The sequence below is a fragment of the Canis lupus genome, chromosome 19 (genome assembly GCF_048164855.1).
Source record: "Canis lupus baileyi chromosome 19, mCanLup2.hap1, whole genome shotgun sequence".
In the NCBI taxonomy this organism is placed as follows: Eukaryota; Metazoa; Chordata; class Mammalia; order Carnivora; family Canidae; genus Canis; species Canis lupus.
The window spans coordinates 4,738,662-4,755,208 of record NC_132856.1 but is presented as its reverse complement, the minus strand read 5'-3'; the positions used below and the strand labels follow the sequence as shown (position 1 = coordinate 4,755,208).

The 16,547-nt window shown below is 44.2% G+C and overlaps 1 protein-coding gene and 1 long non-coding RNA gene across 6 annotated transcripts in view; one reads left to right on the top strand and one right to left on the bottom strand.

Annotated features, from left to right (window-relative positions):
• Positions 1-311: 311 nt before the first annotated feature.
• On the bottom strand, positions 312-9,787 carry LOC140609751 (uncharacterized). Of its 2 annotated transcripts, XR_012011485.1 has the most exons (3): positions 9,606-9,787; positions 3,104-3,436; positions 312-774 (listed from the first exon to the last, which is right to left on the bottom strand). It is a non-coding gene; the product is annotated as an uncharacterized lncRNA (long non-coding RNA). The 2 variants fall into 2 exon arrangements; XR_012011484.1 differs by lacking the exons at positions 312-774; positions 3,104-3,436 and adding an exon at positions 7,746-9,320.
• Positions 9,788-9,944: 157 nt separating this feature from the next.
• ACAD9 (acyl-CoA dehydrogenase family member 9) overlaps positions 9,945-16,547 on the top strand; it is a 49,595-nt gene continuing 42,992 nt past the window's right edge. Inside the window, exons 1-2 of one of the 4 annotated variants that reach the window (XM_072784955.1) lie at positions 9,945-10,238; positions 15,859-15,952. Coding sequence is in view for 1 of the 4 variants with exons in the window: in XM_072784954.1 (XP_072641055.1) it covers positions 10,014-10,163; positions 15,859-15,952 (244 nt within the window). In the remaining 3 variants the exon portion in view is untranslated. Of the gene's footprint in view, positions 10,396-15,858; positions 15,953-16,547 lie in introns of all 4 variants that reach the window. The other 3 variants (XM_072784954.1, XM_072784956.1, XM_072784958.1) reach the window with 3 other exon arrangements.

Below are 16,547 nucleotides of genomic sequence, written 5' to 3'. Positions count from 1 at the left end.
AGAACCAGCAGCAAGAAATGCTTTTTAGGGATGCCTGGGTGGCTCAGCAGTTGAGCATCTGCCTTTGGCTTGGGTCGGGAACCTGTGGTCGTGGGACTGAGTCCCACATTGGGCTCCCTGCCTCCCCAGCCTGCCAAATCTCTCCTCCAAGACACTATTGTTACCAGCTTCTTGGGATTCCTTCCAGAGATATTTTTGCATAGAACGCATGTGTGAAGGATGCCTGGCGGGGGCTCAGCGATTGAGCGTAGGGTCCTGGGATTAAGTCCCACATCAGGCTTTCTGCATGGAGCCTGCTTCTCCCTCTGCCTGTGTCTGCCTCTCTCATGAATAGATAAATAAAATCTTTTTTTTTTTTAAGCATGCATGTGTGATTGAGAATTCTTCTTGTTCAGGCAGATTTATATTTTATTTCGATATAACATCTATGAAAATCAGAAAGTTCTTGCCAAAATATTGAGAGCTGCAAGGCTTCAATACAAGCATCCACATTGTGTACATCTTCGTCATGATTTATTATGTCATGATTCATTCTCAGTCATATTTCACCATCTTTGTGGATCTTATCAATAGAACTTAGCTCCTAGTTATTCTCATAGATGGATACAGATACAGAGCCCAACACTTTCCTTAGTTACAAATGTTTGAATCTTAAATATCAAGTGCTTGCCCTCTAGGACCCCTTTCTGTACTGGATCCCTTGTTTCCTGGGTGTCATGGCCTTTTTCTCAGTCTGTTCCTTTGCTTTGATGGAGCATATCCTCCAGTGGCTTCCTGGAAAAGGATGCATCATGGGAGATAAATTATTTGAGCCTCTGCATGTCTGAAAATGCCTCTTTGCCTCACTTTACTGAGAAATTAACTGTCACATGACTGCCCAGCAGACTTGGAAAAAGACCCATTTAACTCTTCTCAAACCCCTTTTACCTAATCCTCTGTATTTTAGACATTCCTTACCCACATTTCAGAAGAGACTAGCCTTTCCAGTTCTTAACCTTTTGAGAAATCTGTGTTATAGAGATTGCTTCCCAGCTTTTTCCACTGGCAGCTCAAGGTTGGGCTGTGTACTAAGTCACTTACAACTTGTCCATCTGCTTTCCAACTTCCAGATTTTTACTATGTTGTCTTCTCTCCTGTTCTCTTCAACTTTAAGGATTTATCTTTTGTGCTGTTCTTGTAAAAACCCTTATTCCAGGAGTACCTGGGTGGCTGAGTAGTTGAGCATCTGCCTTCGTCTCAGGTCGTGATCCCTGGGTCTTTGGGATCGAGTCTTGAGTCTCACATCAGGCTCCCTGCAAGGAGCCTGCTTCTCCTTCTGCCTATGTCTCTTCCTCTCTCTGTGTCCCTCATTAAGAAATAAATAAAATTTTTAAAAAATCCATCCTTTACCCCGTAGTCCTCCTTCTCACTTTTTGAGTTAAAACCCATTTCACATATTTAAATTCAAACTAAATTCTTTATCCTTAACACACATAAGGAAATAATGTATTTTACAACAACCTATAATATGTAATATGTATATTTACAGTTTTTATTCCCTTAAAAACCAGTTTGGTAGGGGTGCCTGTCTGGCTCAGTCAGTGGAGCATGCAACTGTTGGTCATGGGTTTGATACCCTCATTGGGGGTAGAGTTTACATAATAAAAGTTTTAAGAAAACACTTTGGTATCCATGGTAAAAAATGTTGGTGCCTGAATATACTCCTTTATCTCACTGGCTGAATCCATATACTTAACTGGATTTTGTGTTCAATTCAAGGAGGTACTTACTCATTCACATGTGGCAAGAACTAAGAAGAAATAAGCCTTCATGCTAGGGAAATATTTCTTACTATATGGCACCCCAAATGACACTTTCACTGTGACCTGGAATCCCAACTGAGATGTCTGACACCTTTGGCTGGACATACAGAAACCTCATTGTTGTATACCATTTGTAGGGCAGTGCTGGGCACCTAAGAGTTTCCAGACTACAGCCTGGCCAGCAATAGAATATTGGATCTTCAGGGGAAAAAGGAGAAAAAACCCTATTAATTACAATGTATTGCAGAGGAAAGTATAAAATTAGTTCCTCAGATGAGTTTCACTGTGTTCTCTCTCCTATAAATTACAGCTGAAAGAAAAATGAATCCAAGTAAATGCCAAGTTCTATTAAGTGATTAAAAGGAGTAATCGTCTTTAAAAGGGAACAGACCCAGTAATTATCAATAATTTTTGACTTAATGCCAAATCTCCACGGTCCCATAATCTGCATTTAGAACCTCCAGGAACAACCCAGAGGAGTTTTTCATGCACTTCATTTCTTTGATCGCGTGTGAATATACACTCCAGATCCTTCGTGGAGGCAGGCAGGGTAGAAATGATAAATGAATGAACGTGGAGAACAGAGCTGATTATCAGTCTGCATAGGAAATCACATTGTCATCTCCTAGGTATTTTATTGAGCTCTAGTGTCGAGCAAACTGTATTCTTCATCAACTAACTGCTGCGTGAGCACTGAAAGTTTTTTGAAATGCAGGCACTGACTTGGGACACTGAGCTGTTTCTACCTTCTGTGCTCAGTGGGTGAACCATTAAAATGAATTCCCCACATCGTGCTTGATTATCTGGTTTGCAGTCCCACTAGGCACTGGCTCAGAGGATTACAAAAAATATTGTTATTAGTTTCAAAGAAATGTTAGCGCTGAGTGCTAAATGCCATTGCTATAGCCCTAAGAGTCTTCTGAGAAGAGGCTGGCTGCAACACTTCCTGACGATGACCCGCTGTGTGTCAGGATTCCACTCCTGCAAGCGCCAGGGTAATGAGCTACACTTTCCCAAATATGTCTCCCAGTATTTATTTGTTTGAGTTGAAGAGGTATACAGCAGTCCTCCCTTATCCACGGCATGGATGCATCCCAAGACCCTTAGTGGATGCCTGAAACCGCAGACTGTACCAAATCCTATATACAGAGATTTTTCCTATACCTACATGTCCATGATAAAGCTTAATTTATAAATTAGGTACACAGAGAGATTAACAATAACTGGAACAATTGTAACTATATACTGCAATAAAAGTTACATGAATGTTGTCTCAAAATATCTCATTGTACTGTACTCACCCATGTGATGATGTGAAATGATAAAATGCCCACATGAGATATTTTACGGGAATGGTGTAGGCACTATGCCCTAGCATTGACTATCAACCTTCTGAAAGTACATCAGGAGGAGGACCATCCTCTTCTGGATTACAGTTGACCACAGGTACTGAAGCCACAGGAAGTGAAACTGAGGATGGAGGGTGCTAGGGACTGCTATACTCCAAAATGGGCCCTATTAGCAAGGACTGGCATTGCATCTTCTTGATGCGCAGTCTCCCATAAGTTAAGGCTTTCCCGTATTGGCGCTGCCACTTTGCCATCTTGAAATAAGATTTCACTCTCCTGGCTTTCCTGCAGGTACAGAAGACCCCAGTAAGTTAACGCGATTACCTGGCTCTTACTTGTACCAACTGCTTTGGGAATTCTAAGAGTTTCAATACAGCATTTGTTATTATTTCATACACTTTTCATACTGGAATGATGGGGGCTACGTGCTCTAGAACTTGGATCTTTGGCTATTTTGGCTTTTGAAACATAAGAGAAAAAGTATTTTTTAAAAGATTTTATTTATTCATGAGAGACGGGGGGGGGGGTAGAGACACAGGCAGAGGGAAAAGCAGGCTCCACGCAGGGAGCCCGACACGGGACTCGATCCCAGGACTCCAGAACCACGCCCTGGGTCAAAGGCAGACGCTAAACCACTGAGCCACTGAGGAATCCCCAAGTATTTTGTTTTTATTGTTGTTAATGCTTTTAATATTTTCAGCTCTCTTGAGATTTTGAAAGACCGTCATCATGAGGACCAAATCTGAACTTAAAAGTGTCTATTTTTAAGCTTTTTTTCTTCCTTTTTAACTGAATCATTAGACTCTGAAATCTATGGTGGGTGAAATGAGAGAAGTCAATATTAGTCCATTGAGTCCTATTTAAAAATACATACTGTGTATTGATTTCATCATTTTAGGGTTGAGGAAACTGAGACTGTGGGATGAGTCACGTCTTGCCCATGGCATGGTGGCAGTGAGGGAGTGGGAAGAACAGGACAATGTGTCTTGTCTGAAAATACACTGTTAGGCAGAAAGACTCGTTAGATGAGTCCAAAATATTTACACTGATGATTATACCCAAGAAGGAACAGAACACACATACAATGAGCAACTGTATACTGGGTGCTGTGCTTGCCCCTTAGCGCAATCTTGCCTTAAAGGTACTATTACCCTCAATGACTTGGTGGAGGTGAAGAGTAAAAGACCTGATGGGACTCCTGACCTTATCCATTAGACTAGTTTGGCCATATTTCAGGTCATCCAATAATGGGGAAAAAGAGAGGAGGGCTGAGCACCTGGTGTATGGATTCTTGTTTTGTTTTGTTTTTTTCCTTGGGTGACCTTTTTTTTTTAAATAATAAATTTATTTTTTATTGGTGTTCAATTTGCCATCATACAGAGTAACACCCAGTGCTCATCCCATCAAGTGCCCCCCTCAGTGCCCGTCACCCATTCACCCCCACCCCCACCCTCCTCCCCTTCCACCACCCCTAGTTCGTTTCCCAGAGTTAGGAGTCTTCATGTTCTGTCTCCCTTTCTGATATTTCCTACCCATTTCTTCTCCCTTCCCTTCTATTCCCTTTTACTATTATTTATATTCCCCAAATGAATGAGACCATATAACGTTTGTCCTTCTCCGACTGACTTATTTCACTCAGCATAATACCCTCCAGTTCCATCCACGTTGAAGCAAATGGTGGGTATTTGTCATTTCTAATGGCTGAGGAATATTCCATTGTATACATAAACCACATCTTCTTTATCCATTCATCTTTCGATGGACACTGAGGCTCCTTCCACAGTTTGGCTATTGTGGACACTGCTGCTATAAACATCGGGGTGCAGGTGTCCCGGCCTTTCACTGCATCTGTATCTTTGGGGTAAATCCCCAGCAGTGCAATTGCTGGGTCGTAGGGCAGATCTATTTTTAACTCTGAGGAACCTCCACACAGTTTTCCAGAGTGGCTGCACCAGTTCACATTCCCACCAACAGTGCAAGAGGGTTCCCTTTTCTCTGCATCCTCTCCAACATTTGTGGTTTCCTGCCTTGTTAATAAGATACTTAGGAATAAACCTAACGAAAGAGGTAAAGGATCTATACCCTAAAAACTATAGAACACTTCTGAAAGAAATTGAGGAAGACACAAAGAGATGGAAAAATATTCCATGCTCATGGATTGGCAGAATTAACATTGTGAAAATGTCAATGTTACCCAGGGCAATTTACACGTTCAATGCAATCCCTATCAAAATACCATGGACTTTCTTCAGAGAGTTAGTACAAATTATTTTAAGATTTGTGTGGAATCAGAAAAGACCCCGAATAGCCAGGGGAATTTTAAAAAAGAAAACCATAGCTGGGGGCATCACAATGCCAGATTTCAGGTTGTACTACAAAGCTGTGGTCATCAAGACAGTGTGGTACTGGCACAAAAACAGACACAGAGATCAATGGAACAGAATAGAGAACCCAGAAGTGGACCCTGAACTTTATGGTCAACTAATATTCAATAAAGGAGGAAAGACTATCCATTGGAAGAAAGACAGTCTCTTCAATAAATGGTGCTGGGAAAATTGGACATCCACATGCAGAAGAATGAAACTAGACCACTCTCTTTCACCATACACAAAGATAAACTCAAAATGGATGAAAGATCTAAATGTGAGACAAGAGTCCATCAAAATCCTAGAGGAGAACACAGGCAACACCCTTTTTGAACTTGGCCACAGTAACTTCTTGCAAGGTACATCCACGAAGGCAAAAGAAACAAAAGCAAAACTGAACTATTGGGACTTCATCAAGATAAGAAGCTTTTGCACAGCAAAGGATACAGTCAACAAAACTAAAAGACAACCTACAGAATGGGAGAAGAGATTTGCAAATGACGTGTCAGATAAAGGGCTAGTGTCCAAGATCTATAAAGAACTTGTTAAACTCAACACCAAAGAAACAAACAATCCAATCATGAAATGGGCATAAGACATGAACAGAAATCTCACAGCAGAAGACAGACATGGCCAACATGCACATGAGAAAATGCTCTGCATCACTTACCATCAGGGAAATACAAATCAAAACCACAATGAGATACCACCTCACACCAGTGAGAATGGGGAAAATTGTTTTGTTTTTTTAAGATTTATTTATTTGAGAGAGAGCGAGGGGAGGGGCAGAGGGAGAGAAATTCAAGCAGACTCCAGGCGGAGCATGGACCCCGACATGGGGCTCAATCCCACCACCTGACATCATGACCCAAGCTGAAACCAAGAGTCATATGCTCAACCACCTGAGCCACCCAGACACCCCTGGGTGTATAGGTCCTAAGACATAGCCTCAGTTCTGCAGTCACTATTAGGTCTTATTTATTTCCAAAAACACTGTGCCAAGAATCACACTTCTTGTATTACTCTGCTAGGGCTGCTCTGATAAAAACCAGAGGGGCCTCAAGTGTCAGCTCCTACTTGAGTTCCCAGCGTGCTGGCATGCCTACAGATTTCAGACTCGCCAGTGTCTATAATTATGTAAGTCAAATTTTTAAAGAAACCTCTCAATCTATATTTTATTTTTTTAAAAGGTTTGATTTTATTTATTTCATAGAAAGTGCAAGAGAGTGCACAAGCAGGGGGAGCAGCAGGCAGAGGGAGAAGCAGACTCCCCACTGAGCAGGGGGCCTGATGTGGGCTTTATCCCAGGACCCTGGGATCATGACCTGAGCCCAAGGTAGATGTTTAACCCACTGAGCCACGCAGGTGCCCTTTTCAATCTGTATTTTTAAAAAGAGAAAGAAAAGAGCCACAGAATGAGTGACTTAACTCCTTGTTCTGGTGACTAGAAATCCAAGATCAAGATGTTGGCACAATTGATTCCTTCTGAAGGCTGAGAAGATAGCTGCTCCAGGCTTGTTTCCTAACTTCTTACAGTTTTCTGGAAATCTCTGGTGTTTTGTGCCTTATAGAAGTTTCACATGATGTTTCCATCCTCTCACATGGCATTCTCCCTGTGCATATTTGTGTCTAAATCTCCCTTCCTATAAGGGCGCTTCCTAAAAAGGTACCAGTTCATATCAGATTAGGAGCTCATACTACTGTAATATGACTTCTCCTTAGCTAATTACATCAGCAACAGGATGGAATAAGGTCATATTTGGAGGTACTATGAATAGGACTTCCACAAATGAATTTTGGGGGTACAAAATTTAGCCCATAATATCCCATTATCTTTGTGGCTTTCAACAAGCCAGTGACTTCCATGTTTCTCTAATAACTAATGTACCCCAAACGGGAATGAATATGCATCAAAAAAGAAGTAGTAAAAGGACAAAATTTAGCATAGAAAAGTATTCCCTGAGGGACATGTATCTACGTAGAGAAGTTAGATCTCTGAACAGTAAGGTGTTAGCAACTTCTCAGCAGGAAATAAACTGGTGATAAAATTTGCACAACTTATTTGTGAGCCCTTTCCTTAGGATATTGATGGCTATGAGGCAGGAACCTTGGCTAGACTAACTCATTTTTCATAGAACTGATCATTGATCTTGTAGTCTTGGAACAGGAGACAACTCCACCCCTTCTCCCTGATTTGTGTAAGTAAATCTCTCCATTAGCTTTGCAGCTTTGTTTTTTTTAAGATTTTACTTGTTTATTCATGAGAGACACACAGAGAGAGAGGCAGAGACACAGGCAGAGGGAAAAGCAGGCTCCACACAAGGACCCCGGGATGATGCCCCGGACCGAAGGCAGGTGCTAAACTGCTGAGCCACCCAGGTGTCCCAAGCTTTAACACTGAGGAATCTAGAAATAGTTTCCTACTCAATGTGCCTGAGACCTAAAGCCAAGCATCTTGATATACTAACACTAACATTAGAGCCATGGAAGAGTGTCAACTTATTTGCTGGTTAAATTACATATGGAAATCAGTTGTGTTGATGTGACGGTACAGGAAGGACATTCAGAGATACTCAGAGTATTTCAAACACTGAATGTAGGAAATTCTATGTCTCAAGCAAACTGTTTAAAAATAGCATCCTATTTCTTAGAGGCTGATCAAGTGTACGATGAGAATTACACAGTGCAACCATTGATCATTTGTTGTGCGAGATGCTTTCATACTATTTTAATCCCTACAAGTCCTATGAGATAAGCGGCATTATCTTCATTTTTACAGAAGAGAAAACCAAACTTACAAACTGGCAAAGTAGGAGAACTTCAAAACTCTTCTTCCACTGCACATGCTACTAGAGTACTTACGCCTTAAACTTTTCCCAATTTTTGTTTTGGAAACTGTGTGCCACTAAATTTCTCACTTGCTTAAATATAGGGAGACCTCTGTTCACTAACAGGACCTGAGAGACTATCAGATTGAATGACAGGACATGTTTTGGCAAAAACTTACACCACCTCAACCTTGAAACCCAGTTTTTGTAATCTCACTTTTTGTTTTCCTGTGGGGTTAACTCAAAGGCAGTTGTTTGCAAAGGCCTTCTTGTGAAGCCAAGTGCTAAAATAAGCACCTACTGAACACTGATGAAAAGCAAGCTATCAAACCTTTCAAAGCTACAGAATAACTCGGATTGCAGAAGATGCTTGCAAGTATTATGCAGCCAAACAAGTTTTTGAGCTCTTTCCTCATGATGTTGCGCCATCAACTCCACCTTTTATTGGGCGGGCAGGCAAAGCACGGTAAGATTACTGAGACTTCCCCGGTTTCCCAGGGGTTCACAGGAATCCACCCAGGAGCTCTGAGGCCTTGCTACTGTCCGACCTGGGCAGCTCTTCCCTCTAGCAAGGCTTTAAGACAGGAGGGACACGATACTCTGCCTCAAGCATCTGCCGACGGCTGCGGGTTAACTTTACCCACATTTTCTCCTGGGATTTAGGTTATTGGTAAGAATGCTTTTCTTCCTGTAAATCACGGAGACATTTGTAAACCGAGGGAGGCTCGTGTCTTCCAAGGCTGTAACCTCCATGCATCCCCCGAGCCTTGGGGCAGCCTGGGGGGCTGAGGAGGGCGACAGCTCCCCCACCTGCGGGGAGGATCCGGGGCAACCTGTGGGGTGCGCAGGAGTCAGCTGGTGCTCTGTCCTTAGCTCGCCTTCTGCTCCCTCACCATGTCCCAAGGCCGGCTGTGACTCACTATCACATCCATACCTCTTTCTGGCAGAACAAGCCTTTTATTTTCCTCTTCCAACCTAAGTAAATGTAACTTACGCAAAAGCTATGCATCAAAAGGAATCATCAGGAATCCATCACTCACTTAAAACATGCAACCTTGGGACCCCGGGAGGCTCAGTGGCCGGGCATCTGCCTCTGGCTCAGGTCGTGACCCCGGGGTCCCAGGACCGAGGCCCGCATCGGGGCCCCGGGATCCCCGCGGGGAGCCTGCTTCTCCCTCTGCCCGTGTCTCTGCCTGGCTCTCATGAACAAATCTTTAAAAATAATAATAATAAAAGTTAAAATAAAAACCGCAAGGTTACCGGTACTGGGTTCCCCTCCAGAAAGAATACCGTGAACCACCGCCGACCCCACCCCCGCGTTTCCTTCAGCGTTGCCAAGTCCCCGTCGCGCCAACTGCCAAGAGGGCTCCCACGCACCCACAAGCCTCCCCCGGTGGGGACCCGGGCCGCCACCCACTTCCGGCGGCCACCGACAGCTCAGCAGGAAGACGCCAACGCGGCGCCGGCCCCGCCCCCTCGGCCTCGCCCCGCCCCCCACCGCCGGCACGTGGGAGGCCACGCATGCGCAACGGCGGCGGGCGGGGAGCGGCGGCCCAGGGGCGTGGCTCAGGCCGGTGGCGTCATCCGGCCGCGCCAGCCAGGCGCACGTGACTGAGGCGTTAAGAAAGACTGGTCGCGGCGGGCTCGGCGTGCAGCACGTCGGGCAGCATGGGCGTCGGGGTCCTCTTCCTGCGGCGGGCGCTGGCCGCGCGTCCCTCCCGGGCTCCCGTGGCCTTCGCCACGAGCCGGCGCCTGCTGCGCACCAGTCCGCCCAGCCGAGCTTTCGCCAAGCAGCTCTTCCTCGGCAAAATCGAGAAGGTAACGCCGAGCCCTGGCCGAGCCTCGCTCGCTGGCCTCCCGCCTTGCGCCCTTTAGCAGGAAGGAGGGGTCCAGGTGAGAGTCCGCACACCTGGCTGGCAGATAGGCCCGCCAGGCGGGGGTGCTGAAACCCCCAAGCCCCTGTGCCCCACTGGAACCCCTCCAGGGAAAGGGAAGAAGGCCGCGGGGCTCTGGGCGTCAGTCTACGGCTCTGACAGCGACTTCTTGTCAGGTCAGTTGGGGAAACCCTAGGCAGGGTGGGCCTAAGCGCCCGTGCACTCAGCGCTCCGGCCCCAAGTGCGCGGGCCTTGCCCTCTGATTCCTGAACAGCCGGACCTGGCGGGCCCCTTAGCTTTCAGAGCCTGAGTTCCGGCGCCTCACCCGCTGCCCATTCGGCCCCTTGGCAGGCTGGCTCCAAGGTGCCTTCCCCGCGCCGTCCCATCCCTGCCACCCAGTAGTCACCTCGCTGTTACTCCATAGTGAACAGCTGCATTATGAAGCACTCACCATCCTCTTAGTGGCGTTGACCTTGGCTCTGTGACTTTCAGCCTTAAAATAGAGCTAGTTATATGTACTGCCTCACACATGTGTTGTATAGTGAGATTTGTAGCTCGCGGACATGCTATTTAAACGGCCAGGTACTGTGCAGATGCAAGAGGCGACAGAGTAGGTAATGATTGCCCGCTTCACCACTTACTCGTCTTGTGACCTTGGCTTAGTCACTTCACCTTCCTGTGCCGGAGTGTGCTAATCTACACAATGGTAAAACTGGTACTTGCTCTCTCCTAAAGGTGCTGTGCAAAGCAAAGAAAAAAAAAAATCTGTGTAAAATGCTTTGACGTAGGCGGAAGTTTTGGCTGGCACTGTATTACTTCAGGAGTTATTCCCTGATTTTTCTTTAGACTGTTCCTCCAATCAGGCATTACAGGTGCAGAAGCTGAAACTCAAGAGTGGTTTGCCCTGCTGGGAAGTGCAAAGCTAGTTTTTAACATCTGAGAAACCATTTTCCCCCAGAACCTGAGGCTCTTGGGGCACTCCATCTTGGGACGTCTGTCACGCCTTCCAGCACATTGGTGAAAAAAACCCAAATCTTTCATGCTTTTCTTTCTCCAAGCCTGTGTGCCCATAGGATCTACAGTCTGTTACTATGGATGAACTCTCTACTCTTAGCAAAGACCCGCCTCATTCACTAGACCCCATGCCATCTCACCTGCTCAAGGCCATTGATCCAGTAATTCTCTCCTTTCTCATCTACATCAGAGATTCTTCCCTCTCTACTGTATCTTGAACTAAGGCCATCAGGCTTTTGTCCTTAACAATCTGCTAAAACTGCTCTCATGAAAGGTCAGTTAGTGACCTCCATGTGGTCAAACCTAGAGGTCTATTCTCTTCCTTGACACGCGGTTCATCACTCCTGGCTTTTTTTTTATTTTTTATTATTTTTTATTTTTTAAAATTTATTCATGAGAGAGACAGACAGAGACAGAGGGAGAAGCAGGCTCCTTGCGGGAACTCGATGCAGGACTCGATGCCAGGACTCTGGGATCACAACCTGAGCCCAAGGCAGATGCTCAACCACTGAGCCCCACCCAGGTGCCCCTTACTCTCCTGGCTTCTAAAAAACCATTCTCTCCTGGCTTTTCTGTTTACTTCATTGGTTCCCTTTACTTCATTGGTTCATCCTTCTCAGTCTCCTATGCTGGTTCTTTGTTGACTCCTTAATCTCTAAATTTTGACCAGTCTTTCTGACTAGCCCAGTCAGAATTGAGAATTTTCTTTTAATTGTTTCTAATTCCAATGTTGTTAATATATAGTGTTATGTTAGTTTCAGATGTACAATATAGTGTTTCAACAATTCTAATCATTATTCAGTGCTCATCATGGCATATTCTTAATCCCCTGGCACCTATTTCATCCATCCTTCCACCCACCTACCCTCTGGCAACCACCTTGTTTGTTCACTTTAGTTAAGTCTTTTTCTTTCTTTCTTTTTCTTTTTTTTTCTTTTTTTAAGATTTTATTTATTTATTCATGAGAGGCACACACAGAGAGAGGCAGAGACACAAGCAGAGGGCGAAGCAGGCTCCGTGCAGGGAGGCCGATGTGGGACTCGATCCTGGAACTCCAGATTCACGCCCTGGGCCGAAGGCAGGCACTAAACCGCTGAGCCACCCAGGTGTCCCTAGTTAAGATTTTTCTTAGTTCGTCTCTTTTTTTTTTTCCCCTTTGCTAATTTTTTTTGTTTCTTAAATTCCACATTATGAGTGAAATCATACGGTATTTGTCTTTTGGCTTATTTCACTTAGCATCATATGCTCCAGCTCCATCCATGTTGCAGATGGCGAGATTCATTTTCTTATGGCTGAATAATATTCCATTGTATATATTACCACATCTGCTTTATCCATTCATCTATGAGTGGATACTGAGGCTGCTTCCATAATTTGGCTATAATAAATAATGCTGCAGTAAACACAGGGGTGCATGTATCCCTTTGAATTCATGTTTTTGTATTTTGGGGGCAAATAGCCAGTAATGCAATTACTGGGTCATGGGTCCCTCCCCCCCCCCCTTTTTTTTGAGTAATCTCTATACCCAACATGGGGCTCGAGCTCATGGCCCCAAGTTCAAGAGTCAGATGCTCTATCCCCAAGTTCAAGAGTCAGATGCTGAGGCAGCCAGGTGCCCCTGCCTTTTTTTTTTTTTTTTTTTTCTTAATTCCAGTATAAAGTATTGTATTAGTTTCAGGTATATCTTTATTTTAACTGAAGTATAGTTGACACAATGTTACATTAGTTGCAGGTATACAATATAGTGATTTGACAAGTCTGTAGTGGCTCTCATCACAAGCATAGCCGCTCTCTGTCACCATACAACACTATTACAGTACCATTGATTGTATTCCCTATGCTGTACCTCTCTCCCTGGAAGCCTGTATCTCCCACTCGTCTTCACCCATTTTTCCTATCCTTCTACTTTTTCTTCTGGCACCCATTAGTTTGTTCTCTGTATTTCTGGGTCTTTTTAAAAGTTGAGGTTTTCTGAGGCTCAATCTATAGACTTCTCTTTTTATCCACAACTCTTCCTTTAATATTATATGGTATTGTGGTTTTAAATATCATCAACATTCTGATGACTCAAATATATTTCTCCAGCTCCTATTTCTCCCTTGAACCCCAGGCTTTTCATGTGTACCTTTCTACCCAGAAGCTCCACTCAGATGTTTAATAGACACCTCAGATTTAGCATATCTGAAACTGAGTTTCTGATGTTGCCACTCAATCTTGCTTCTCCCACCAGTCATTTTTATAGCAGATGCAGGTGGCTCTGTTGTTCAATTTGTTCAGGCCAGACACTTAGGAGTCCCCTTTGATGCCTCTTGTTCTCATAATCCACATCTAAGCCAACAGCAAATCCTGTTTTCTCTACCTTCAGGATATATTTAGAATCTGACTACTTTTAAGCCCTTCCAGTGCTACTGCCCTGATTCAAGCCAACATCATTTCTCAAAGCATTACTGGGGTTTGAGCTGGAACATAGACTCTGAGGTGCATAGAATCTCTGAATAAAGAGAAACCTTCAAGATCCTGTAGGGATGTAGCTGTCACATTGCCCTGGGTTGGACCCTTGCTATTCATAGAAATTCAGGGGCTACTGCAGGGACCAGTAAGGAGTTGAATGGTTGAATGGGAGGCATTTGGGTGACCTCCCTGTCTGCAGCCTCAACCTAAGCAGCTCAGCTTTTATCTATTTTACATATTTGGTTTCTGTAATAGGTTTATTTGAAAAACAGGTTCCACTGCTTCAAAAAATTTAAAACCTGCTGATAGAAATCAAACCCACACCCATGAAGCACCCCATTGGGTTCTTGAACATTGCTATCAGAGATTTGTTCTTATATGCACTTCAAAATCCCTTTCTTTGGTCGTAGGTGAGGGCCACCTAGCTGCCAGGCCGTTCACTTTTCTCACCTAGTGTGCTTACTGGTATCAGAACAGAATAATCTTCCTCTGACACCACCTGTTGCACAAGGCCCACAGGAACAATGAGGCCATGAAGGGCCTGGATTGAACCTCCGTATGTTTGGCTAAGCAGGTGGCTTTGTTCTAAGAGGCTGCAGAATGATGAAAGTCTCAGCATATTTTCCATCTAGACCCTTTGAGGGCAGGGTCAGGGATGGCTTGGGGGACAGGAATGCCTTTAAGTCTGCTGTCACTTTTGGGTAGGGACCCACCACAAACCTGTAGTTACGGGTCCTGAGGAGAAAACAGACTTGGGAGCATGTTGGCAGAATGGACAGCCTTCAGTGGTTGATTAAATACATAAGGGGCTAGAGGAGGAAGATTGAGGACTCCGCTGCTTTAGAGACCTTTCTTGAACACTTGGTGGGAGGTGCTGTGAGGAGAGGCAGGACTCCTGGGGGCTGGCAATCTGTGCCATGGGACATCACTTCTACGCGATTGCGAGACCAAATCTAAGTACTCATCCAAGTACTCGTGCTGTGCTGGCAGCTGAAGGAGTAGTAGAAATCCAGAAAGCCAGAGAGGCTAAGGACACAGCAGGAGGATTTAGGCACTATATAGTGATGATCCAGGGAGGAATCATAGGCCAGCTAGGAACACTGGCCTTTTAATAGTTTGAGATGGACTTGAAGCTCAGCTGTTTTCCGCACTGTGAGGTGGAAATAGAGCAGAGCCAGTATCTTTTACAAGTAATTTACTCATATTCCAGGACATACCTTCTGTCTTTTGAGCCTCACCTTCTGAGGGTCAGCTGTGACAGAAGAGAAGCTGACCCTGAGGCCAAAAGTCACACACGTAAGTGGTAGAGCCAGAGTTGAACTCAGGTTGATCTGACTCCACAGCTAGGTCTCCTGCAGTGATCCTCTTCTGCAAGTAATGGATGTCTTGGGAACAGGAGGGACAGAGGCTGGAGTGCACAGTTGGGTGAGAACCTGAGATATGAGGCTTTGTTACCACGGTGTATTTTCTTTTCTTTTTTTTTTTTCTTTAAGATTTTATTTATTAGAGAGAGAGCGGTAGCACAAGCGGGGAGGAGACGGAGAAACAGACTCCCTGCTGGGCAAGGAGCTTGATGGGGGACTTCGATTCTAAGACCACGAGCGGAAGGCAGATAGATACTTAACCAACTGAGTCACCCAGGCATGCCACCACCATATATTCTTGTTAGTGCAGCATCTTTGAACCCCTGGAATAACCAGTGTAGAATTTTACATTTCAGTAGAGAGATTTCCCATCCTGTTGCCTTTCATGATCCTCACAACACTCTTGAGTAACTATTTACCTGTGTGTTACAGGTGAGACAGTAGAAGCACAGAGAGGGGAAGGGGTTTGGCTGAGGCCACCAAGCTAGGAGGCTGCAAATCAGGGAACAAAACCAAGGGCTTTGAAATGTTAGGGCTCTTTGTTTCAGGGGACACTCAGTGTAACTTGTTACTGATAGGGAATGCTGACCAGAAGAATAAACCTGCTTGAGTTGGGCAGAAGAGCTGTCTAGGTGGTGGAGTCTACTGCACAGTTCCTATTGTAGGATTTGTATTGTGTTTCCTTCAGTGAGTAATGCCCTGCCTACCAGATACAGAATCTAGCAACTCTGTTTTCTCCCCTCTTGATTGCTATTACCACTGTGGGAGGTTGCTAAAAATTAAATTTTTAGTAAATGTTCATCATTTTAGAAAGAAGTTTTCCCGTTTCCAGAAGTTAGCCAAGATGAACTTAATGAAATCAATCAGTTTGTGGGACCTCTAGAAAAATTCTTCACTGAAGAGGGTATGTATGATCTTCTTTATCATTACTAATTTCCATATTAAGAATGGTTACTTTGATACTTGCATTAAAAGCAATACACATGGGGGAAGCTCTCTTGAATGTCATTAATCATATAGAAATATCTATTTATAATATTTTGCTCCAAGAATTATCCCAATTGCTTTGGAATTTAAGAAACAAAACATGAATATTGGGGAAGGGAAGGAAGAATAAAATCAGACAAAATTAGAGAGAGAGGCAAACCATAAAAGATTCTTAACTAGAGGGAACAAACTGACAGTTGCTGGAGGGGAAGAGGTAGGGGGGGATACAGTACCTGGGTGATGGGTGATATAATGAATGCTGGGTATCACGTGTAACTGATGAATCACTAAATTCTACCTCTGAAACTAATAATACACTATATGTTAATTAAACTGAATTTAAATTAAAAACTAGAAAAAAAAAGAATCATCCCAATTGTGATTTTATTAGATGTCTAGTGCTTCTCGTTGTATGTGTGGTGAATGATTGCTTTTTAAATATTTCTAGACTTGCAAAACAACACTTTTGTACAATATAATAAAATGAACGACTAGAAAAATGAAAGAAAAAA